This window comes from Phacochoerus africanus, chromosome 14, assembly GCF_016906955.1.
Source record: "Phacochoerus africanus isolate WHEZ1 chromosome 14, ROS_Pafr_v1, whole genome shotgun sequence".
NCBI classification, from domain to species: Eukaryota; Metazoa; Chordata; class Mammalia; order Artiodactyla; family Suidae; genus Phacochoerus; species Phacochoerus africanus.
Genome location: NC_062557.1, coordinates 43,188,835 through 43,215,627, shown reverse-complemented (window position 1 = coordinate 43,215,627; position 26,793 = coordinate 43,188,835). Strand labels below are relative to the sequence as shown.

The following is a 26,793-nucleotide window of genomic DNA, read 5'->3' as shown; positions in this document are numbered from 1 at the left end:
AAAAAAAAAAAAAAAAATGCTGCTCTAAACATCTGTCTACGTTTATTTTATATACTCATGCTTTTCTTTAAGATAGTTCAGAAAGACCTGAACATGACTCTATAAACACTTTGAGTTTTTGCTCTAAAAACTCTCTGTGCATAAAGGAATCAGTGAGCTTCTTTTTTAAAGAAAGAATTGCAGATTCCTGGGCCTTGCTCACCTCACATGATTCTGAGATGGAATCTAGTACTTTTCACCTTTAAACAAGGATCATCAGTGACTTTAAAGCAGTATACCTGGAATCACACTATAGGAAACACTAAACCTTAATTTAGTGGGCAGATTACATAGCATTTTTGAGATTCAATTTTCTTGTTTTCTCACACTGGAATGTAAAATCCAGGGAGCTCGCACTGTGGTTCAGTGGTAACAAACCTGACTTAGTATTCATGAGGACTTGGGCTCGCTATCTGGCCTCACTTAGTGGATAAAGAATCCAGTGTTGCTGTGAGCTGTGGTGTAGGTCACAGATGTGGTTCAGATCTGGAGTGGCTGTGGTTGTGGCTGTGGCTGTGACCAGCAGCTGCAGTTGTGATTAAACCTGTAGCCTAGGAACTTACATATGCCATGGGTGTGTCCCTAAAAAGCCAAAAAAAGAAAAAGAATGTAAAATCCACTAGGCAAGTAAGTTGGTTTTTTGTTTGTTTGGTTGTTGTTTTTTTTTTTTTTAGGGCTGCACCCATGGCATATGGAGGTTCCCAGGCTAGGGGTCAAATTGGAGCTACACCTGCTGGCCTATGCCACAGCCACAGCAACGCCAGATCCGAGCTGCATCTGTGACCTACACCACAGCTCACAGCAATGCTGGATCCTTAACCCACTGAGCAAAGCCAGGGATCAAACCCACAACCTCATGGTTCCTAGTCTAATTCGTTTACGCTGCACCATGACAGGTACTGCCAGGCGAGTAATTTTTGACTGTTTAGTTCACTGACAAATTTGCAGAGCCTAAAACCATGCCTGGAACATCAAAAACTTATAATAAGTATTTGATAAGTAAATGAATGAGTGAATCTGTAAAATGAAGGTAATGCCTACTTCTTAGAATTGCTTTAAGGTTTTAATACAGTAATGCATCTAACATTGTATATAGCAGGCACTCTTCCTTCTCTTAAATTTTCAGTCACCGTAGTGCACAAAGTGGCAGCTCCAATTCAGTGAATGGTCTTATTTAAAAAACAGTAATTATAACTTTTAAAAAGCTGCCAGGGGAGTTCCCACTGTGGTGCAACAGGATCAGCAGCATCTTAGGAGCACTGAGACTCAGGTTCCATCCCCAGGCTGGCACAGTGGGTTAAGGATCAGGTGTTGCTTCGGTGGAGGATGTGGCTCCGATCTGATCCCTGGCCTAGGAACTCCATATACCGCAGGGCGGCCAAAAAAGAAAACAAAAGTCGCCACAATATAAATTGATAGTATTTATTTTGTATTGTAAATCAGAGCTGTTTTATCTTCCATCGTCTTATTATTTACTTGGTTGACTACCTTATACTGATTTATTTGTAGTACCTTAAATGTTCTGTGGTTTTCTGTAGTCTTTTGAAAATATTTTCCATCAACTTGAAAGGATTATTTGCCTTGTCATAGCTATTGAACACAGTAAAAAACCAATATGTGATCCTTTAAGGAAAGTTCCTGTATGAACCCCATCAACCATCTCATGATTATTTTTTAATAGAGTCCAGAGGAAGTATTTATGGCAATTCGGAATCCTCTAGAATGGCACTGCAAGCAAATGGATCATTTTGTTGGACTCAATTTCAACTCTAACTTTAACTTCGCACTGGTTGGACACCTCCTAAAAGGTAGAAGCCTTGTGTCAGAATATTATTATAAAATGGTATCAAGAAGCCAGAAGTGGAGTTCCCATCATGGCTCAAAAGGTTAAGAACCTGACTAGTATCCATGAGGATGCGGGTCTGATCCCTGGCCTCGCTCAGTGGGTTAAAGGATCTGGCATTGCTGTGGCTGTGGTAGTTGCCGGCAGCTGCAGCTCTGATTCAGCCCATAGCCTGGGAACTTCCATATGCCATAGGCGCAGCCCTTGAAAAAAAAAAGCCAGAAGTAACTAAAATAATTGCTTGAAATAATTTGGCTCATATATCTTACTTTAAATGCAAACTGTATATCTTATTGAGTTATGTTTTGTTCAATATGTATTTTAATAGAGCTTAATTTCCACTTAGAAATTAGTGGAAATAGAGTTTAGTCAAATATCAGAGTTCCTTCAAAAAGCAAAAGAACTGATTCTTATAAAATGCCTAAGTACTGAACTTTGTAAGAGCTGTTTTATTAGTTCATGCTGCGTAAGTACCTTTTTGATTATCAAAATAACACTGACTGCAAATCAATAAATGTTATTTAAGTAGCTCATGTTAGAAAATGTTATGTTAGAGATTTGATCACTGATTTCCTTAACTTGCTACTAATATATTGTTGACCCAATCCTGTTATTACCTACTTCAAAAACCTCACCTTTCTGGCACCCCATCCTCACCCCACACACACATTTCTGTATTGCTTAGAGCGCTGATCTCCAGCTGTTCCTCAGAGCCAGCTCCTTCACTCTCTAACCTGACTCTACTCCCTGCTGCTGATGTCACTGCGTGTTAGCTTTGGTTCATTAACGTAGTGCAGTCATGGCCCAAGACTGCAGTTAATAGGATGGGAATATGGGAGTGAGTCAGAAGCAAAAACAATGTAAAGTATGGCTTGAGAAAAGGAGCTTGCATGAATCAGTGGTTTTAAGCAGCAGTGGATTTGGCCAAAATTCGGCACTCAGTGTAGGACTTGAATCTATGCTTTTGTATCAGTTTAAGTGATTGTTAGGCCTGAGGGCTCGCGGAGGTTCCCCCAGTTTTTAATCTGATACATATACATACACCCACCAATGTGAATGTGTACTTTTGACTTCACCACCTTATGAAATTTCTGCAAAAAATACTGACAGTTTTAATCTCTAAAGTGAATAGGATTGTTCAAAAGATACTACACTTACTACAGGATACCAAAAAGAGGAATTGGGGAGTTCCCGTCGTGGCACAGTGGTTAACGAATCCGACTAGGAACCATGAGGTTGCGGGTTCGGTCCCTGCCCTTGCTCAGTGGGTAAACGATCCGGAGTTGCCGTGAGCTATGGTGTAGGTTGCAGACGCGGCTCGGATCCTGCGTTGCTGTGGCTCTGGCATAGGCTGGCGGCCACAGCTCCGATTAGACCCCGAGCCTGGGAACCTCCATATGCCGCGGGAGCGGCCCAAGAAATAGCAAAAAAAAAAAGAGGAATTGGAACTGGGTTTTGATATAGAGCTTATATATACTGTATTTCTAAAAGAATACCAGATATTTTCAACGTACAGTTCCCCTATTTTAAGTGGAGCGAATAAAAGCTATCCAAAGATCAAGCTGACCCTCCAATCAGCCTGATTATTTGGACTCTGAGAGCATATACTCCCTGTAGCATAGGGCTTTTTTCCTTAGTTAAAAAAAAATTGAAGTGTATGCAACTAGAGATTCTCATACTAAGCGAAGTAGGTCAGAAAGAGAAAGACAGGAGTTCCCTTTGTGGCGCAGAGGAAACGAATCTGACTAGGAACCATGAAGTTGCAGGTTCAATCCCTGGCCTTGCTCAGTGGGTTAAGGATCAGGCGTCGCCATGAGCTGTGGTGTAGGTCGCAGATTTGGCTCAGATCTGGCATTGTTGTGGCTGTGGTGTAGGCTGGCAGCTGTAGCTCCGATTAGACCCCTAGCCTGGGAACCTCCATGTGACGTGGGAGCAGCCCTAAAAAGACAAAAAAAAAAAAAGAAAAAAGAAAAAAAGAAAAACACAAATACTATATGATATAATTTATATGTGGAATCTAAAATATGGCACAAATGAACCTATTTACAAAAGAAAAGCAGACTCACAGAGAACAGAATTGTGATTGCCAAGGAGGAAGAGGGGGAGAGTAGGATGGGCTGGGAGTTCGGGGTTGGTAGATGCAAACTGTTACATTTAGCATGGATAAGCAAGGAGGACCTACTGTACAGCACAGGGAACTATACACAATCTCCTGGGATAGACCATGATGGAAAAGAATATTAAAAAAGAATGTGTGTGTGTGTGTGACTGAGTCACTTTGCTGTACAACAGAAATTGGCACATTGTAAATCAACTATATACTTTAATTTTAAAAACAAAAATAAAAATTTAAGAAGTCAAAGGAAAAGAGAAATCATAATTTCTCCTGGTTAAGAAATAATTTACAGGGAGTTCCCGTCGTGGCGCAGTGGTTAACGAATCCGACTAGGAACCATGAGGTTGCGGGTTCGGTCCCTGCCCTTGCTCAGTGGGTTAACGATCCGGCGTTGCCATGAGCTGTGGTGTAGGTCGTAGACGCGGCTCGGATCCCGAGTTGCTGTGGCTCTGGCGTAGGCCGGTGGCTACAGCTCCGATTCAACCCCTAGCCTGGGAATCTCCATATGCCGTGGGAGCGGCCCAAGAAATAGCAAAAAGACAAAAAAATAATAATAATAATTTATAGCAAAAACTGACAGAACATTGTAAGTCAACTGTAATTTTAAAAATTAAAAACAAAAGATGAAGTGGGAGAAAGATGTAAAAAAAAGTTTAAGCGATAGAAGTCTATTTTTGAAGGATATCTCAAGGTGAACTATAATTTTAAAAAATTCCTTTGCTGCTTTAAGGAATAGAAGACCTGAAATACTACTGCATTTCCTCACTTTCCTCTCCGTGAGGAAACATTACTCTGTTCTACACATTTTTGGTGCTTAATCCTATATGTAATTAATTATTTATATATGTATGTTTTACCTTCCCAAATGGCTCTTCTCAGAAGTCAGCGTTTATCTCTTATATACTTTCTTTCCTTGAACTGTTGCTAGTCACAGAATAAGAATTCAACCAATACTTGTTGCAAGAATGAATTAATGTCTTCTCTGTTTTTCTTTTTTGTAGGATACAGGCATCCTTCACCTGCCATTGTTGCAAGAACAGTCAGGATTTTGCATACACTACTAACTCTGGTTAATAAACATAGAAACTGTGACAAATTTGAGGTGAATACACAGAGCGTGGCTTACTTGGCAGGTAAAAACACCAAATAGACAAAATTAATCCTACCACATCTATATCTAAGGACCACAGAAAAGGTACAAATACCTGTGGGTCCTTTGGCTGGTTGCTTGGCAGGGTAAAGATTTCACGGTGCAGTCCTGTGGTATTGGTTAAAATTTGGAAAGTTTTGCCAAAAACATATTTCCTTATTAAAGAATTTACATTCAAATATGAAAAAGTGTTCCCTTAGTCATCTTTGGGTCAAGACACTGTTTGGCTCCCAGTTGTCTGTCATGAAATCTAAACCCCTCAGCCTAGTATCCTGGGTCCTTCAGCAGCCTTCCCGATTCTGTCCTCTTTCTCTAAATTTCATAGGTCTAATTTTTTATTACATCTCCAAACGAATAGGCGATTTTAAGCTAATCTGCTTGCCATCTCATAGAAGTACCTTTACGCCTCTTTAATACTTGTTCCTGACACCATTTGTTTTTCCTAGACCATCTGCCCCTCCCGACCGTACCGTTCCATCACAACGTCCGTGTTGGTCCTTACCCGATTGGTGTTTCTCTACTCAGCAGTGCTTAGCACTTACGGATACCCAGTTCTTGAACAAAGTCCTTTGGTGGAAAGTGCTTACTCCCAGTTTAGCAGACTTCATTTTGTGGCAGCTTCTTTGTTTGAATCATTTGACCTTAGGCACATTCATTTGAAATCAAAAGTATTTTTCCTTATCTAAGAAATGGACCTCATAATCCTGCCCTGCCTACCTTTTGTGTTTGTTGAGATCAAATGTACATTAAAGCACTTAACATATTATAAGGCGCTATTTATTTATTTATTTTTTTTAATAATTTTTTTTATTTTCCCACTGTACAGCAAGGGGGTCAGGTTATCCTTACATGTATACATTACAATTACATTTTTCCCCCACCCTTTCTTCTGTTGCAACATGAGTATCTAGACAAAGTTCTCAATGCTATTCAGCAGGATCTCCTTGTAAATCTATTCTAAGTTGTGTCTGATAAGCCCAAGCTCCCGATCCCTCCCACTCCCTCCCCCTCCCATTGGGCAGCCACAAGTCTCTTCTCCAAGTCCATGATTTTCTTTTCTGAGGAGATGTTCATTTGTGCTGGATATTAGATTCCAGTTATAAGTGATATCATATGGTATTTGTCTTTGTCTTTCTGGCTCATTTCACTCAGTATGAGATTCTCTAGTTCCATCCATGTTGCTGCAAATGGCATTATGTCATTCTTTTTTATGGCTGAGTAGTATTCCATTGTGTATATATACCACCTCTTCCGAATCCAATCCTCTGTCGATGGACATTTGGGTTGTTTCCATGTCCTGGCTATTGTGAATAGTGCTGCAATGAACATGCGGGTGCACGTGTCTCTTTTAAGTAGAGTTTTGTCTGGAGAGATGCCCAAGAGTGGGATTGTGGGGTCATATGGAAGTTCTATGTATAGATTTCTAAGGTATCTCCAAACTGTTCTCCATAGTGGCTGTACCAGTTTACATTCGCACCAACAGTGCAGGAGGGTTCATAAGGCGCTATTTAAATCTCTCTGTATAGTTCATGTTTATACATAGTCTTCCAAAACAGACTGTAAACCCTTTAAAATAAACAAGTCTGTCCTAAGTATTTTGTATCCTTAAACTTCCTACTTTGCAAGGCTCTTTACATGCCCATTTAATAGCTGTTATTCTCTTCAGGAGCTTGTAAGAAGTGTATCCTATTTTAAGTCACATTTGTGATTTATGAAATTTTAAAATCTTCCTTCTCCTTCCTTTTAGCCTTACTCACAGTGTCTGAGGAGGTTCGAAGTCGCTGTAGCCTAAAACACAGAAAGTCTCTTCTTCTTACTGATATTTCAATGGAAAATGTTCCTATGGATACATATCCCATTCATCATGGCGACCCTAGCTACAGGTAAGTGGACTGCTTCTCCCACAAGCACGTAATTATAATCAGGTTTCAATTTTCCATGCTAATAGAGGCAGGCCGCAAAGTGATCTAGAAAATAATATAGAGAGGAATCTGAAGATAATCTAGGAAGACTGTAAATCAAAACTTGTTTTATAAATGTGGGTTAGTAGTAGGAAAGTGCTTCTAATATAATTGTGCTAATTAGTTAACATTAGTTTGTCTCTTTTCAAGCACAAATCAGTTGAATAATGAAAAGAGATAATCTTGAAAATATCAGATTGCAGGAAAAGGTCTAGGAAGACCTAGCATGAAATACAGGCTACATTACATACTTAATAAATAAAAAAACTAGGCTATACGCACTTGTAAAGAGATATACATGCCAACATATTTATTGCATTTACTCATATTACACTAAAGTTATTGAAAAGTTTTTGGGAATTCCCTTGTGGCGCAAAGGGTTAATAATCCAGCGTTGTCACACAGTGGCTTGGGTCACTGCTGTGGCATGGATTTGATCCCTGGCCCAGAAACTTCCACATGTTGTGGAAACAGCCAAAAAACAGTTTTCAATAGTACACATTTAGATGATACGATAATCAAATTATATCTATTGTTGAATGTGGCTTTGGGTAGTATATTTTTCACTAAAACAGAGAAATTACATGAAAATGGCATCATTTAGAGATTCTTTTTATATTTTCAATAAAACAAAGGTGCCTCAGAGTTCCCGTTGTGGCTCAGCGGTAATGAACCTGACTAGTATCCATAAGTACATGGGTTCAATACCTGGCCTTGCTTAGTGGGTTAAGGATCCAGTGCTGCCGTGAACTGTGGTGTAGGTCGCAGATGCAGCTCAGATCCCGCATTGCTGTGGCTCTGGTGTAGGCCTACAGCTGCAGCTCTGATGCCACCCCTAGCCTGAGAACCTCCATATGCCCTGAGTGTGGCCCTAAAAAGACAAAAAGCAAAAACAAAAACACAGGTGCCTTTAAGTTTTAGGTACAGTGTTGAACATAGGAAAACAATTTTGTATTTGTGGTGCTTATATAATTAAATTTATCAGCAGCCCGCTTTTTGATAAAAATCCCTCAACAGTTTCCAACGGAGATGTTAATGATGTATACAGACGCTTTCCAGGCATACTTGATTTTCAGTGGTCTTATTCTTCGGTCATTCCTATGATTGTATTTCTTTGAGCTGTATCTTTTTTGTTATGGAAAAAGAGAAAGTGAGTTTGGGATGGATTAAGAATCTGACTCGCAGCTTGGTCACTGTGGAGATGCCAGTTCGATCCTGGCCTGGCGTCGTGGGTTAAAGGATCTTGCGTTGCTGCAGCTGTGGCATAGGTTGTGGCTGTGGCTCAGATTCAGTCCCTGGCCTCAGAACTTCCATATGCTGTGGGTGCAGCCATTAAAAAAAAAAGAAAGTTTTTAAACCAAGGATACAATTGCCTATTTAAACTTGATCTTCCCTGATTTAAAAAAAAAAAAAAATCAATGCAGTACAATTCTGCTGAGCATTTGTTGAGCATCTGCTGTGTATAAGAAGTCATGGCAAGACAGTGGATACTTCCTGGGAATAAATTAAGAGTTTGTACCCTAAAGCACTTTTAAAGTGCAGTTTTAAAATTAATTGATTGCTATCATTGGGGAGTATGACAGCCAATTGTAAGGGTAAACAATGGTTGTACTTAATCATCATGTTTATTAATTCTTCTCAATTGTTTCAATCTCTCAGGGCACTAAAGGAGAATCAGCCATGGTCCTCTCCCAAAGGTTCTGAAGGGTACCTTGCAGCCAGCTATCCAACTGCCGGCCAGACCAGTCCCCGAGCCAGGAAATCCATGAGCTTGGACATGGGCCAGCCTTCTCAGGCAAACACAAAGAAGTTACTTGGTTAGTTTATCTAAATTATGTAGAATTATTTTTTAAAATAGTCTCATACTTTCATTCTTGGAAAATTATTTGAAGCTGTTCAAGATTATCAAAATTTCCTAATTTTGATGTAGCGAAGTTTTCAATGCCAATTATAGGAGAGTTTAATAGATCAGTTAAGCCATATCAGTTAAGAGAGAGGAATAAGTATGAGATCTTGAAACAAGTTTTTGGGGATTCTTAAATATTGTGGCTTTCCGTGTTTTCTTCTGCCTTGGCCAGGCAGCAGAGAAACGGGAGTAGGAAAGACATTAGATATAAGGAAGCAGTCAGATACAGGGCCTTTAACAACGTGTCTCCCCAGATTATCATCCGAGAACAGAATACCCCAATATACTATGAAGCTGTAATAATACTATTTGCTATCTTTTCTTTTAAAAGATGAAAGGTAAGATTTTTCAATCACTGTGTTTTTTTGTTACCATAAGAAAATATGGGAATTCCCACTGTGGCACAACAGGATCAGCCGTGTCTCTGCATCACCAGCACACAGGTTCAATCCCCAGCCCAACACAGTGGGTTAAAGGATCCAGCGTTGTCACAGTTTGCGGCTCCATATGCCATGGGGCAACCAAAACAGAAAAAAGAACAAAAAAAAAGATATGCTCCTCAGAAGTTAAAATTGCCCAGTTATGCTGTACAGCAGAAATTGGCACAACATTGCAAATCAACTATACTTTAATTTAAAAAATAATAATAATCAAAAAAATTGCTGTTAAAATGACATTTGTCCATGAGAAAGATATCTAAAATGCTGTGAGACCCTTTCCCTTCAGAAGCTGAAGTAAACAGTGAGTCCACTGATCCCACCTCACCACAGATTGAATGCAAGGTGCTCTTACACAAACTTCAGCTGAAGTTTGCACTGTTAACAGAATGCTTGGCCAGCACGTGAATGACTCAGTAGGTTTCAGTTACCCTTGCAAGCATATTTTAAGTATCTTTAGATATTAGGGAAGTGTTTGTGTTCATAAGGAAATCAATGAACAAACAAGTATAAAATAACCTGCCAGTAAACCTTGAAAGAAATTGACACCATAAATGTTAATCATTACTACTAGTCGTAGGATTGTCACCTTTTGTCTGAGTTCCTTTATATTTTGCCACAAATAATCTTCTAGGGGTTTCCTGGTTACTTGTGTTTTATAGTTCTGGATTTCACAGGAAGTTGTAAATGAAGAACTTAAAAATGCAATATTGAATTCATTCAACCCAAATGCTAGATGAAAAAGTTGCAGTTTTTGTCCTGAAGGAGCTTATAGTTTGGTGGCTAAGACTTATAATCAGACAATCGCAATAGCATCTCCAGGTGCCATTAAGTAATATGTCTTGATAAGAGGAAACTGAGGATCTGGGAAAATTAGGAAAAACTGCAGAGAAGAGGTAATATTTGAACTGAGTATTGGAGATTTAATACACACTTGCCAAGTAGACACAGGGTAAGGAAGGCATGTATTCAAGAGAAGAGGAAATAGCATGAATGAAGTAGTCAGGAAATACTATAAAATTTGGTTGTGATGATTGTTGTACAACTATAAATGTAATAAAACTCCCTGAGTAATAAAAAATTAATGTATTCTAAAATTTTAATGTGAAAAAAAAAAGTCAGGAAAAGCAATTGGGTAGGAAGTGAGGCTAGAGAAGGAATGGAATGAGATCATGGGAGACTTTGTGCCGTTTTAAGAGATTTAGCCCTATTATGTATCCAGCTCGGATCTTTAAGTAGGGGACAAACATTACAAAATTTTATTTATTTATTTATTTGGCCATGCCCGCAGCATATGGAAGTTCCCAGGCTAGGGATTAACCCAAGCTGCTGTAGTGGCAGTGCTGGATCCTTAACCCCCTGCGCCACAGAACTCCACAAAATTTTATTTGTAGGAAATCTTTTTTGGCTACAATGTGGAGAAATAGGAAGAATTTTCACCAAGGGAATCGTATAAGAGATTGATGGAACAATCCGAACGAAAAATGATGTATGCCTGCACTAAGGCAGGAGCAGTGGGAGATGGGAGAAAGGGAATCAGGTTTGGGACTTAGTGCCTGACTGTTTGGGCCAACCGGGAAGGGAGAAGGCTATTCAAGATGTCAAAAGTTTCTAACTTCAAAAACCGGCTTTTTAGTGAGTCCATTCAGAGAACAGGACTCATATATTTATAGTACAAGATAAATTTAGGTTGGTTGATACTATATTCGAGAGCCCTTCAGGATTCTAGGAGTGTCTATCTAAGACATAAGTGAAAACTTACACCTGGAGTTCAGGAGAGAAGTGGATAAGTGGCACATTTAGAATCGATTAGCTCATAGATAGCTGAAGCTATGGGAGTGGAAGGAGATCTATGAGCAAGAATGCAGAGAAGAGAGTAAAGTAAAAAGGAAGGATGAGAAGGAGTTCCTTTGATGGCGCACAGAGTTAAGGATCTGGCGTTGTCACTGCTGTGGCTTAGGTCACAGCCGTGGCTTGGGTTCGGTCCCTGGCCCTGGAACTTCTGAATGCAGAGGGCATGGCCAAAAAAGAAAGAAGAGTGAGCAAGGTAGAAAAACGAAATGTAGAGAGTGGTGTCCTGGTGTCCTGATCTCACACAGTATGGAAAACATGAATTGGTTTTTAGGACATTTATTATTTTAAATCTAGTCACTAACCAGATCCCTAGCCATGCAACTTCAGGCTAATCACTTAACTGCTCCTGATGTTCTCAGTTTACAGGTACATGAAACGAGGAGTTTGGACTAGATCCTTTTGGTCTGTTAAATTATTTGACCTTCATATTTATGACTATTTTGAATATTTATTAGTATTAAAACTTGAGGTTTGGAGTTCCCATGTGGTATAGCAGGTTAAGGATCTGGCGATGTCATAGCAGCGGTTTGGGTCACTACTGTGGCTTGAGTTTGATTCCTGGTCCAGGAATTTCCTCATGCCACAGACAAGCCTAAACAAACAGACAGACAAACTTGAGATCAATAGAACTTTGTAAGTGTTCAGGTTTCAGGTGTCAGTCATTTATATTGACTTCAGTTCTGGCTTTTAAAAAATAATTCCGGAGTTCCTGTCTTGGCGCAGTGGTTAACGAATCTGACTAGGAACCATGAGGTTGCGGGTTCGGTCCCTGCCCTTGCTCAGTGGGTTAACGATCCCACTGTGGGATCCCACTGTGCGTTGCTGTGGCTCTGGCGTAGGCCGGTGGCTATGGCTCCAATTAGACCCCTAGCCTGGGACTCTCCATGTGCCGCAGGAGTGGCCCAAGAAATAGCAAAAAGACAAAAAATAATAAAAATTAAAAAATAAAAAATAATTCTGTCAAGGGAGTTCCTTTTGTGGCTCATCAGGTTAGGACCCAACATTGACTCTGTGAGGATATGGGTTTGACCCCTGACCTCGCTCAGTGGGTTAAGGATCCGTCGTTGCCATTGTGGCATAGGTCGAAGATGCAGCTCATATCCAGTGTTGCCATGGCTGTGGTGCAGGCCCCAGCTGCAGCTCTCATTCTACCCTTGGCCCAGGGACCCCTGGCAGGTGCAGCTATAAAAAGAAAATAATAACAATTATTATGATAATAACAATACAGTCAAAAGTATTCCAGATTTGTTCTTAGAGCTACACTAAGAAGAATAAAAGATGTTCTTGGAATACAAAGAACAGAAATATATAAGTTCCAAATAATCCAATTTCAATACTTTTACTTTAAATAAGAGAAAGGTATTTAACACTAGTGTAATACATTATTAGAGAAACTCAAAGCCAAATGGAAGATGGTACTGCTTGCTATTTTTGAAGCATCTCCCAGTATATCTATTATTTAGTACTTCAGGCAAGCAAATCCTTTATTCAAAGCCTGAAGAACTAAAATCAGACTTTGATTTTGCCTGTGTTTGGAAATTCTTCATATGTTAATGCCCCATTCTTGGCGCCAGCAAAAATGCCTTAAATTGAAAAAAGGCTGTTCAGACATAGTACAGGCATCTTTGCTACTAAACAACACATATCTCTGTATTTATTATTGAATGTTTTACTTGTTGGTGGCGTTTGATTTACTTCCAGTGTAGTGACTATAATCTCAATTTAATTTGGACCAATAAGTCACATCCTGTCCTGAAGTGGAGCAGCTATGTGGCCAAAATTCCTTGAGAAGATGAAGAAAAAAGGAGAGGAGAGAAACTATGCCTCAGGGATATGTTTGAGTTTTCTTTGGGTCCTTAAGTGAAAACCTAAACACTTGATGCCCAAACATTTTCTTTTTAGTATATTTCTGTTCACGACACGGTGATTAATGAACTTCCATATTCTGTAACTTTCGTTTATAGGAACAAGGAAAAGTTTTGATCACTTGATATCAGACACAAAGGCTCCTAAAAGGCAAGAAATGGAATCAGGGATCACAACACCCCCCAAAATGAGGAGAGTAGCAGAAACTGATTATGAAATGGGTGAGAAACAAAGTTAATTAATCTAGATCATTGAAAGTAAGGTGGCACTCTCTTGTACAGCAGAAATTATCACAACATTGTAAATCAGTTATACTTCAATAAAACTTTAAAAAATTAAAAAAAAAATCTTGGGGGAAAAGAAAAAAGTAAGATGGGAGAGTACATTAAAGCCTTATTTGCTTTGCAGCCATTTCTTAGTATCATTAGGATAAAATACAGAAACATTTGCTCTTTTTCAGAAGATAAGCTATACAGTCCTTAAAATGAGCAATATCCTGAAACCTGTATAGAAAGTAATCCTACATATGATATATACAGCATTGTAAACAGCTGGCCAGAACTTCTGTATAGGTGAATAGTAATTCTGTATGATGTTTATGTTGATATTCTAAGTGTCTATTTCAAAGCTATTGAATTTTAGAAGTGACATTAAAATATATTAGGTGAAGTAGTATCTAGTGTGTTATATTTGGTAAATGCAGCTGATTGTGTTAATCCATATCTTACTGCAGAAACTCAGAGGATTTCCTCATCACAACATCCACATTTACGTAAAGTTTCAGTGTCTGAATCAAATGTTCTCCTAGATGAAGAAGTACTCACTGATCCGAAGATCCAAGCCCTTCTTCTTACTGTTCTGGTAAGATTTTTCGCTTTTTGTAGGGTTTTTTTCCCCCAATCTACTTAAATATCATAAAAACACGAAAAGGCCCTCTTCTGCTTCTCACCACAACAGGTAACAGGCAATTCAGCCACAAAATAAAATGGTTTTGGTTTTCTTTTGCAGGCTACCCTGGTAAAATACACCACAGATGAGTTTGATCAACGAATTCTTTATGAATATTTAGCAGAAGCCAGTGTTGTTTTCCCCAAAGTTTTTCCTGTTGTGTAAGTATCCCCACTTGTGTTTAACTTTTTTTTTTGTCTTTTTGTCTTTTGTTGTTGTTGTTATTATTGTTGTTGTTGTTGTTGTTGCTATTTCTTGGGCCGCTCCCACGGCATATGGAGGTTCCCAGGCTCGGGGTCCAATCGGAGCTGTAGCTACCGGCCTACGCCAGAGCCACAGCAACGTGGGATCCGAGCCGTGTCTGCAACCTACACCACAGCTCACGGCAACGCCGGATCCTTAACCCACTGAGCAAGGGCAGGGACCGAACCCGCAACCTCATGGTTTCTAGTCGGATTCGTTAACCACTGCGCCACGACGGGAACTCCGTGTTTAACTTTTGTATCTGTCTTGAGGTCGAATATTCCATAAAAGCTTAGGGATGGTATCACGCAGCAGCGTTCACTGGTTGTGGAGAGAATGTGAGGGAGTGTTGTCAGGATTTGAGCTTAGAGATAGTGGGTTTAATGGGCCCTAAGACTAGTTTGGGCCTGTTGATTAGGAAAAACATTTTTTTATCTTTTGATTTACTTATGTTGTTCGTTGTGATGAGCATTGTCCATTTCCTCACTTTAGGAGAAAATGGTTAGACTGCTGTATCCATTTATTTATTTTTAGGGTTGCACTTGCCGGCATATGGAGGTTCCCAGGCTAGGGATTGAATTGGAGCCACAGCTGGTGACCTACACCACTGCCCATGGCAACGCCAGATCCTTAACCCACTGAGCAAGGCCAGGGATCAAACCTGCAACCTCATGGTTCCTAGTCGGATTCATTAACCACTGAGCCACAACAGAAGCTCCTTAGACTGCTGTATTTAAATCAGCATACCTGTTCTGGATTATTTTTCAGTAGAGCTTTTGTTTTTATCCGCAGATAAGTGAAAACAAAATTGACCTCTTATTTGGGAGATGAATTTTATTCTCCCTTAAGCACTGAACTCTTACTAATCTTAAAATGTTCAAATCTAAGTAACCCAAAGAAATTTGGGAAGCATTGTTCCTGATCTAAGCCGTCTATGTGGTATCATTTGCTTAGTTTTGTTTACTCTTATTTAGAGTAAACAAAAATAAAGAAATGGTAAATTTCAGAATTTTCTGTAACTGGCCCTTGATTCTTTTTATTAATGGAGTATAGCAGAGTTAGAAATAGTGAATTTCCTCATAAGTTTGAATTGGATCATATGTTCCACCCCTTCCAAACTAATTTTGCTCTCCTTATTCAATCCAATTGAGCACTTATTAAACACTGATTGATATTAAATTTAAACTCCAGGGTACATAATAATCAGCAGAAAAAGTGGTCCCAAAGCATGCCGAGTGGCAGACAGAAGCCAGCCTTGTCTTGAGCAATACCACGTATAGTTAAACATAGTTATATAACAGTACTAGTTGGTTGGTTTACCAAGTTTTCTCTGATGACAAACACAAAAGATGAACCAAAAAACAAACAACACACATATTCATTATAGAAAATTTAGAAAAGCACCAGAAAGTAAAAAGCACTCATCATGGAGTTCCCGTCGTGGCGCAGTGGTTAACGAATCCGACTAGGAACCATGAGGTTGCGGGTTCGGTCCCTGCCCTTGCTCAGTGGGTTAACGATCCGGCGTTGCTGTGAGCTGTGGTGTAGGTCGCAGACGCAGCTCGGATCCTGCGTTGCTGTGGCTCTGGCATAGGCCGGTGGCTACAGCTCCGATTGGACCCCGAGCCTGGGAACCTCCATATGCTGTGGGAGCGGCCCAAGAAATAGCTAAGAAGACAAAAAAGTAAATAAATAAAAGCACTCATCGTCCTTCATTTTTATCACCCTGTTCAAGGGAATATATGTTTTCCAATATATATTTTCATTTACTTTTCCTTTAAAATGTTCCTCTTTTTTTTTTTTTTTTTTTAGACACAATTTGTTGGACTCTAAAATCAACACCCTGTTGTCATTGTGCCAAGATCCAAATTTGTTAAATCCGATCCATGGAATTGTGCAGAGTGTGGTATACCATGAAGAATCCCCACCACAGTACCAAACATCTTACCTGCAAAGTAAATAAAAGTATCTGGAGGAGGATGGTTGATGAACTTGAAACGTGTGTGCTGTTAAAGAATACACTGGCTGAAGAGTTCCTTATAAAGGAATAAGCTTGTTCATACCTCTCTCTATATGCCATTATCTGACTCTTTTAATTATGTGTTAAGTGCAGTAGCTGATTGATTACTTTTTAACTAAGACACGGTTTTATACAGTGAGTTTTAGTCTACTTTAACACTCATTCTAAAAAAAAAATGTTTTCATTGTGCATGTAGGTTTTATGTATCATCAGCCATGTAACTTATTTCGGTTAAGATTAAAGGTATATCATGCTTGTTATAAAAGTAACATTTGATTTGTTGCAGGTTTTGGTTTTAATGGCTTGTGGCGGTTTGCAGGACCCTTTTCAAAGGTAAGAAAATATATTTTTCCCTGTTGACAAAATGAAAGTTTTTATTCATATTAGTGTGCCTGCTTTAAGAACACACAATATGCTGAAAACTAGAATAATTCACAATAAACACGTGTTATTTTTATTAAAAGTTTTCTACTATAAGACTCTTTCCAAGAGGCATCACCTTTAATATGTTTATATATTAGTTTTTAGACCCCTCCAAAAAAATTCAACCCAATTTATGCTTGACTTTCGGAAAGGTATGATAAACCTGTGTAAACTATTCTTCCCTCAGTCCCTCATGTAGCTGATGATCTTAATGCATACACTTAGGTATCTTGTGATTAGAAAGGAGTACCGGGTATGGTTAAAATCAACTTCATGGCCTAAAGTTAATATAATGCTATATGTCAGTTAAACCTCAATTTTTAAAAATTACATAATGAAAAAAAAAACTACCTCATGAAAACATTTTATCTTCCAACCTTTGGCATTAGATTCATTCTTACCTGAATATATCCCCATTTGTTCCGTTCGGTTTGTTCTTTGATTGGCATTACTGCTACATACATGTGTATTTAATTATTCTCTCTATGGTCGCTCTCCAAATTGATTGCGGTTCCTTGAAGGCAGGACTTCTGTCTCTAACTCCCTAGTGCAGTGCTTAGGTATAAGGGGTGCTAAGTCAATATGAATTGCATAAACCTTGTTCTAATTTTCAGAATTGAGTGTTTAGTTCTATTTTGTTCAGTTACTACTGAATACCTCTTGATATGCAAAGGCTGTCATTTTTTTTAAATGGGCCTGAAGTCACAGAAATAAGTATATCATGCAGGGATTTTGTGGTTTGATTGCCAGTGACCTTCTGAGCCCTTCACATTGTTTAGTAAGTTGAATCTCCAAATGGCAGCTGGAATGATGCTCTGCTTATTTTCTCTGTTTTGGAAAATTGACTAGACATCATTCCTGATGATTGGATTGTCTCAAGATAAATTCAGTCTTTGTCTGTGCATGGCTTTTAATACTTGCAGGTTCATCTGGAAGCTCTAAGTGTAAGCTGAATAAAATTCCCAGTTATAAGTCCCATGGTAGTCTATAAATATTATTACACCCCCTTTTTAAAAAATGATCTGTAGTACAAAAGAGGAAAAATAGTAAATTAAGCCCAAAAGAAAAATTGAATTAATCTTTTTTGGCTTCAAAGGGTATTTACAAAAAAAAAAAAAAATGGACCTAAAATAATTTCCTATTTTCCATTACAGCAAACACAAATCCCAGACTATGCTGAGCTTATTGTTAAGTTTCTTGATGCCTTGATTGACACGTATTTGCCTGGAATTGATGAAGAAACCAGTGAGGAGTCCCTCCTGACACCCACATCTCCTTATCCTCCTGCAGTGCAGAGCCAGCTTAGTATTACTGCAAACCTTAACCTTTCTAATTCCATGACCTCACTTGCAACTTCCCAGCATTCCCCAGGTCAGTAAATGTAATCTTTATATAAATTTGAGCAATAATATTACTATACCAACATTAGGAATTCCCTTGTTATCAGTTTATAGCAGATTTTGCTCCTTTTTATCATGAGATTCATCTTAAATTTCTTCTTTATCTTGTAGCTGTCTTGAATTTTGGTTTCCATAATGCTTTCTTCTTTCAAACAATTATGCACAAGAGAGTGAAATGTTTAGAGTGTTCACGTGGTGCTCCAAGGTTGATAAGTTTTTTAGAGTTCAGGCAGGAAATGTAAACCTAAGGTACATTACCCTGAAAGTGAAGAGAATTATAATTCCCTAGCTAGACATCCTAACCTTGCCCTAGTGCTTCTGTGTCTCTGATACAGCATACTGTATCCAAAAAATATACGCGGTAGTGCCCTGCTTCCCTGCTGCCTGCAACGGCCTGAAAATCTAGGAGTAAATAAGCAACCAGACAGAAAAGCCACCTCAAGAAAATAATATCTTAAAGCCCGTAAGCATATTCTTCACTCTGGAGTCATTCTTAGGTCCAAGTGGGGAACGTACACCAAGGCAGCGTGCAGCTCAAGAGGTGGCTACCCTGAGAAATAATAGCGAATAGCCTGGGTAGGGCTGAAATGAACAAGATGGCGGAAACGGCAAACCTACACAACTCTCGGCTCATTCGGTGTCAAAGTGGATGGCTTCCTATGACCTTGGTCAACCTTGGAGGTGTTACTCTGTTCATTACAACACTGACGCCATTGCATATGTTTTGATGACAGTATGAAGGAAAGCTTCCATATGGTCATGTTTTCTATTCAGAAAGCTATCTTTCTGAAATAGTTTAAATAAAAAAGGTTTTGTTTGTAGTTCCGTTAGCTGAAAAGTTTACTTATGAGACAGCTCATTCTCTAAGGAAAAGCTGCTAGATAGAGTTAAGTGTTAGCATGGATTTTCTTTTAAAAAGCCAAATGATGTATTATAATTGTTTTGTGATATTCAAGATCCATAAATAGAATTCCCAGTTTATAATCCCAGGTTTGCATAAATGTTTAAATGTTAAATTTTGAAGGTTCTGAAGAGCTTGACAAATCTAATACCCAATTCATATTATAAACCATTATATTAACTATATTCATTTATGAAGCTTTGGTCAACAACAAAGCTTTGGGCATCAGAGGAAACAAATTATTTGGTCTAGCATTTACATATCCATCACCTTACCGGACCTGGTCAGGTTCTTTTCCCCCAAGGAATATGAGAAACCTGGCCAACTTTTTTTCCCCCCCACATACCCATATTTATTTGGGCTCTGTCCCTTTTTCCTTCGGGACAGTGTTTCTCCAAGGGTGGTCCAAGACCAGCATCAGCATCCTTTGGGAGTCTGTTAGAAATGCAAATGCTAGAGTCCCACCCCCAACCTCTTGCATAAGAAACTCCAAGAGTGGGGCCCAGCCAGCAGTCGGTCTTTGTTTAATGAACACCCAGGTGATTCTTATGCACAGAGTTTGAAAAGCACTGCCCTAAAGTGTGCCTGTGACTTTGCCCCATTATCAGCATTTCAACTTTAAAAGCCAGGGCAAGACTTCTAGAGATTGCAGCCCTGGCATTCTTTCCCTCATCACCAGCCCTCCCTCCCCCCAAACAAGAAAACCTTTTTATTAAAAAGGTTTTAATAACTCTAGGAGCTAGGGGGAACTATAGAGGTAATTTAGTTCTAGGCTCACAGTGTGGCATGTAGAGGGGAGACTGGTTCAGAAGAGCTAAGTTGATTGCTTTATCACAGCTCTTACCTAGAACCAAGGCCAGCGCTCTTTCTACAACATTCACTGCCTTTAGTATCTATCATCTTTCTCTTCTTACCCTGCCTTTCCCTTTTTCTCTCATTTATTTGTTTGTTTCTGTCATTACTTCGTTAGTTCGCTGCTACTTTTCTTCTGCAGAGCTGTCTATCCTCTGGGTGAGTCAACCACTAAAGTTGATCACAATTAGGAAATGCATAGACTCGGAGTTCCCATTGGGGCACAGTGGAAACGAATTCAAATCGTATCCATGAGGATTCGAGTTTTATCCCTGACCTCCCTCAGTGGGTCGGGGATCTGGCATTGCCTAGAGCTGTGGTGTAGGCTGCAGATGCAGCTCCAATTCAGGTTCACCTTCTAGCCTGGGAATTTCCATATGCCACAGGTGCAACCCTAAAAAGCAAAAAGCAAAAGAAAATTTGTAGACTCCATCTATATTGATCCTGTTGTTTTTAAATTTGATTCATTTTGACCTAAGTTTTGTCTCTTGGGCTGCTAAAATGATGTTAAACCTGCTTTAACCCAAACTAATTGTCAGGGGGATTTCTACCCATCCTTTCCCGCTGATGGAGTAAATAACATAATCAGGTTAAGAATAAGGTACCAGTACAAGTTCTTCCAGTAGTTGATTTACTGCTCATGTCCTCTGTTGCTTGGACATTAGCCATATCATCTGCGTAGAAAAAGTCCTACTCACCAACTTCTTGTTTAGAATTGTTTATAAAAATCAAAGAATAGTATATATGGGTTTGGTTACAGTTTTAAGCCAACAATGTCACCTCCAGTAGTTCTCCACAGAGAGCTACTTGAATAGATTGTAACACCCAGGAAACCTCTGACCATTCTCAAAAAGAAACTGAAGTTTTAAAAGTAGTAGAATTAAGTAGAATAACAGCATTCATCATTTCCTGTCTCAAGACTGTAAATTGTGTGTCCTTTGGTTTGCCACATTATTTTAATACAGTTTATTAGAGAAAGGGCTTATCTTTTCAATAGTAACTTTACTCTCTCATGAAGCCCATTTGTATCTCTGTAAATTGTGGACTCATCTCCAGGAAAAGATTCTAACTTATCTGCCTACCTAATTAGTGTGTTTTTGTCATTTGCTCTTGTGGAGCACCTCTTATCAGAGTCAGTCCTTTGTACTAGTTATGCTGCTCTATATCTTTAGCTCCTTGTAATCTTATCTCCCTATCTCCTCAATCCTTTGCGAAGCTGAGTTCGCTGATTGTCAAAGAGCTAAAAGACATGATGAATCTTAGACGTGATCTTATCCAGATTCCTAATTCACTGCAGCATTCTGTCTTTGCTATTTAGTTGTATAGAAACTGGAATATTTCCCTGTAGCCAGGTCCTAAGCTAAAGTATTTAAAGAATCTCTGTGTCACTCCCTGAAATGGAGCATGTGTGTGGCTTGCCATTAAATTACCCTACATCAACCTGCACCAGTATACTGACTACGAAGCAGGTGAAAACTCTATTACTTTATATCAAAAAGCAGAAGTTGCTGCTCACAGCTCAATCCTTTGCTGCAAATTTTCCCTGTCAATTTAAGACTTTGTTTTCAGAATCTTGGGGTCTTTAGTGTTTAGCAGGATCGGCCATTAAGCTGTATCTTTTTTTTTCATTTTTTTGTTTGTTTGGTTTTTGTTTTTTGGGGTCTTCAGTAGTCTTACCATCAAATTAGTTAGATAAGAAATCCGTGAACTCCCTCCGCTTCCTCATCAAGCATTACAAAAAATTTTGATGAAAATTCAATCACCAGCTTTTGAGAGAGTGGTGGTCACTTATGTAAGCACTTTTCTCTGAAAATATATTCTTCTTGACAGATGATCATAGCCCACTTGTCTGTCCCCTTAACACAAGGAGGATTATTTTATAAGCCCATGTGTAAGAACATATATGACTGTCTTCTGACTCCACTCCTAGTAGAAATTGAACTTGGGGAGTTCCCGTCGTGGCGCAGTGGTTAACGAATCCGACTAGGAACCATGAGGTTGTGGGTTCGGTCCCTGCCCTTGCTCAGTGGGTTAACGATCCGGCGTTGCTGTGAGCTGTGGTGTAGGTTGCAGACACGGCTCGGATCCAGCATTGCTGTGGCTCTGGCGTAGGCCGGTGGCTACAGCTCCGATTCAACCCCTAGCCTGGGAACCTCCATATGCCTCGGGAGCGGCCCAAGAAATAGCAACAACAACAACAATAAAAAAAAAAAGAAAAAAAAAGAAATTGAACTTGGCATCAGTAGAGCCAGTGGACTGTACCCAGAGTTCAGTGCATACGAAACTGTGTTAACTGTGGCCCTTTTAGCTAAATGGCCATAAGACTTGGTTTCTTCAGATTTTCCCAAATGCCACTATGAGAACTTTGAAGAGAGTCCATAACATTTACTCTGTGATATATAAGAATCTTTCTAATTTGATATGGCAATTCATTCTTAGGTCCAGTATAGCTCAGCTGGACAGGAATTGAAGAACCAGGATTAGAACTAGAAGATAAAATCTTCTAAAAAGGCTATATATGGGACTTTCTCTTGTTTAAGGCCAAGCCGTGAGTGGTTCTCTTACAGGAGGAGCAAAGAAGCCTTTATAAAAGCCATATTGTGAGTGCTTTATAGTCATTTCAAGTACGCATTCAAATGCAGTTTTCCTGCATCCTCTTTAGATATTAAAGAGCAAGTATACTAGAAATGAAAATCTAGATGGAACGATATAGACTTAATACTCATAAAAAGAAATTAAATCATTTCCAGTGTATTAATATTTAATTTATACTCTACCCAGGCCTTCTAATGTTGCTCACACTGTGATTCAGTAAACAAACACCTGTTTTATGGGTGTACACTGGGTACTCTGGAATGTTTAGACATGAGTGGGACCCTGGTCACTAGAAACTTGTCAGTTTTTGAATCTCAGAATTGGATTACAGCTAAAGTTATTTCCTTCTGAGTCATGTTGTCTAACAAATTCTGTGTGTGTAAAAGTTATTTGACTTTCAAGTATGAGATTAATACTATAGTGCTCTGTAGAAAATAATCAAAATTCCATGTTTTATCCTGTATTATGCCATATATTCATGATTTGCTATATGCAGGGGATGCTGTGAGACCCAGGGGTTGGGGTCGGGGGCGGGGGGGGGGGGGGCGGCTAATAGGACAGGAGAGCTGCCCTCAAATAGATTTCAGAACAGTAAGAGTGGCCAAGTGTATGCAGAGAACTATTTTGACCTCTTTTGTCACATCTTTTGTACTTAAGTTGAACCTTGTCCTATAAAGTATTCTGATAGTTCCAAGGGATATCTGTTTGGAAAAATTATGGCAAAAGTTTTATAATGTATTTTTAAGTTTTTATTTTTATTAGTGTATGGTTGATTTACAGTGTCATATCAATTTCTGCTGCACAGCATAGTGACCCAGTCATACATATATATATACACATACACACACATTCTTTTTCTCATATTCTCTTCCATCATGTTCTACCCCAAGAGACTGGATATAGCTCCCTGTGCTGTCTAGCAGGACCTCATTGCTTACCCATTCTAAATATAACAGCTTGCACCTACCAACCCCACTCTTCCCATCCACCCCACTTCCTCCCTCCTTCCCCTTGGTAGCCACAAGTCTGTTCTCTGTAATGTATTTTTGACATCAAAAATATATGAGGTGTGTGTGATAATTTTTTTTAACAAAAATAGGCTTGTGATGTATTTTCAGTGTTTTTTCAGTGGTTAAAAAATTTTAATTTTTTTCTTTGATCAGCTTATTTTATTGCCAGTATTAGAATGTGAAGTTTTTAGATCAAAGACCTGTTTGTTTGTTTGTTTTATTTTTCGGCCTCCCCTGTGGTATGTGAAAGTTCTAGGGCCAGGGATTGAACCCAAGTCATAGCAGCAACCAAGGCCACTGCAGTGACAATGCCGGATACTTAACCTGCTGTGCCACAAGGGAACTCCTAGCTGGACTTTAAGTTCACTTCTTTCACTTAATTTTGAGGCTGAGTCCAGGGCTGTTATTCAGTAACTGCTTCTGTGATGCAGACCTCCCTCCAGGAAACTGGGTAGATTAGCTAGGAATTATATAGATTCCTAAACTAATAGTGCTGACAGCTGTGTGCAGAAAGGGTTATTTTAGTTCATCAGAATTTCTCCAAAGGGTTGACTTAGTCACACTCCTGCTGTATTTACCAGGTTTAAAATGTCTCCCTCTTAGAAGAAACTTAGAGTCCTCTATTTTGAGACTACTTCAAATCTCAGAAACAATTTTAATGTTTTAGGGAACTGCTTAAGGTATCCCAGACCTTTATTTGATATAGTCTTGATTTTTTTCTTATCACCCTGTGTTCAGGGCAGAAAAATAATTTTTTTTTAATTTTTAATTTTTTTGTCTTTTTGGAGCGGCACCTGTGGCATATGGAGTTTCCCAGGTTAGGGGTCAAATTAGAGCTGTAACTGCTGGCCTACCCCACAGCCACAGCAACATGGGATCCCAGCTGAGTCTGTGACCTACACCACAGCTCACAGTAATGCCAGATCCTTAACCCACTGAACAAGGCCAGGGATCGAACCTGTGTCCTCATAGATATTAGTCAGATTCATTTCTGCTGAACCACCACAGGAACTCCAAAAAATAACTTTAAGTTGAGCAATTGTTTGGTGTAATTTCTGCTAATTTTCCATCTCATTTTTTAGTATAATTCTTGATTTTAAACTAAAATTTTGTTCTAATAAAGATAGTAAAAACACATCTATCTGTAAAATTGTAGGTTCTGCTGTTTATTTACAGATTGTAGTATTTAGGAAATTAATGGTCAGAATTCAATAAATAAAACCGGAATCTTTCTTAAAACTAAGGAAAATAATAATTGTCCAGTATCTAATAATATTTCACCCTTAAAAAATCTTACGAACACCACTCACTTTTGTTTTTTCTTCCATTCTGTGTCTGTGAAGCTTCTCTACCTTGTTCTAAATCAGCAGTTTTCATGCAGCTGTTCCCTCATCAAGGTACTCTTTACTTTTGTCATCTTTGCACGATATATTGCTTACCCTGCTCTCATCCTGGGCACATGGCATGAGACTTCATTCACCAGTCCCTGTGAGCACAGCCCTGCTCAGGCATCTGAAGAACGTGTAAGGCCGTTACTGTAAGGCCTGGATGCTTACTGGCACTGCAGGGCCGTGTCTTGTCTTGGTGAGAGAGCTGCTTATGCTCCCCCTGAGTACTGAAGAGGCAGTCTCGGCCCTGGACTAACCTAGGCAGATAAATGAGACACTCCAGAGGGAGTTAATAGAGAAAGGAGGGTATGTGGTTTGGAGAAGAGTTTTTAGCTTAGGAAATATTTCTTTCTCCCAAATATAAAGATGTTCCCAGTGTTTCCTTAAAGATTAAAGCTGGCTGTCCAGTCTGTCACCCGTGTTTTAAAAAAGGAGGGATTCTCTTATAACTTAGCAGGTTAAGGATTCAGCATTGTCACTACAGCAGCTCAGTTCACTGCTGTGGCATGAGTCCAAGCCCTGGCCTGGGAACTTACACGTGCCACGGGTACAGCCAAAAAAAAGAAGAAGAAGAAAAAATAAAAAGAATATTGTCCTTAGCTCAAAGAACTAAGAAGAAAAAACTGATATACTTTTGTCTAATTTATAAAAAAATGCCTTTTCTTTCTCTTACCCTTCAGTAATTAGTATACAGAAAGATGAGACCTGTATAGCAAAAGAAGTGTTAGCAATTGACGAAAGCCCATTACAAATATTTTTAAAATTCTTGGTGTTTCCGTGTGGCCTAGCAGTTAAATATTTGGCATTGTCACTAACTGTGACTCAGGTTTGATCCCTGGCCAAGGATCGAACTCAAGCCACAGCAGCCACCCAAGCCGCTGCAGTGACATGAGATCCTTCACTTGCTGTGCCACAAGAAAACTCCAAAAATAATTATTACACGTGCTCTTTTGTATATCTTGCTCAACATACAAATATTTCTAAATATATATTTACAGATCTCCATCGATGAATGTACTATAACCTAAGAACAAACTATAGTTATCTTTTTTCTAAGAAAACTGTATATATTTTGTGCTAATTTATATTAGCTTCAGTAGTTTTACAAATTCTAGGGTAAAATTCCAGTCCTATTGCATTTGTTCTAAAACTCCTTCACTTGGTCTTTCTAAACTTCAGCTGTTAGGAGCATCATAATTTGCATAGTAGTTATCTATGTGTAAAAAGTCTTCACATGACTTACCTGATTTCTCTTTTCTTTTCTTTTTTTTGGTCTTTTTGCCATTTCTTGGGTCACTCCCGCTGCATATGGAGATTCCCAGGCTAGGGGTCTAATCGGAGCTGTAGGTGCCAGCCTACGCCAGAGCCACAGCAACAGGGGATCCGAGTCGCGTCTGCAACCTACACCACAGCTCACGGCAACGCCGGATCCTTAACCCACTGAGCGAGGCCAGGGATTGAACCCGCAACTTCATGGTTCCTAGTCGGATTCGTTAACCACTGAGCCACGATGGAAACTCCTGATTTTTCTAAAAATCCTTTGAAATAGGCAAATCTATGGGAGTTGTTTGTTTGGCTGTACCCTTGGCATGTAGAAGTTCCCAGGCCAGGGAGCAAACTCAGGCCACTGCGGTGACAATGCCAGATCCCCAACCCACTACACCACAAGGGAATTCCACGTCTGCTGTTATTTAGTTGCCAGATGGAGAACTGAAACTGAATAAGTTCAGACCTGGGAGTCCCATTATGGCTCAGGGGGTTACAAACCCGACTAGTATCCATGAGGATGCAGGTTTGATCCCTGGCCTCAATCAGTGGGTTAAGGATCCAGCCGGTGTGGC

The 26,793-nt window shown here is 39.3% G+C and overlaps 1 protein-coding gene across 5 annotated transcripts in view; it reads left to right on the top strand.

Moving 5' to 3' along the window:
- Positions 1-26,793, top strand: part of NF1 (neurofibromin 1) — a 263,468-nt gene that overhangs the window by 227,305 nt on the left and 9,370 nt on the right. For 2 of the 5 annotated variants that reach the window (XM_047758021.1, XM_047758019.1), the window contains 11 exons: positions 1,721-1,847; positions 5,000-5,131; positions 6,896-7,031; positions 8,769-8,926; positions 13,271-13,393; positions 13,906-14,033; positions 14,181-14,281; positions 16,176-16,318; positions 16,670-16,716; positions 17,961-18,177; positions 24,908-24,961. In XM_047758021.1, the coding sequence (XP_047613977.1) occupies positions 1,721-1,847; positions 5,000-5,131; positions 6,896-7,031; positions 8,769-8,926; positions 13,271-13,393; positions 13,906-14,033; positions 14,181-14,281; positions 16,176-16,318; positions 16,670-16,716; positions 17,961-18,177; positions 24,908-24,961 (1,366 nt within the window). The remainder of the gene's footprint in view (positions 1-1,720; positions 1,848-4,999; positions 5,132-6,895; positions 7,032-8,768; positions 8,927-13,270; positions 13,394-13,905; positions 14,034-14,180; positions 14,282-16,175; positions 16,319-16,669; positions 16,717-17,960; positions 18,178-24,907; positions 24,962-26,793) is intronic. The other 3 variants (XM_047758022.1, XM_047758020.1, XM_047758023.1) reach the window with 2 other exon arrangements.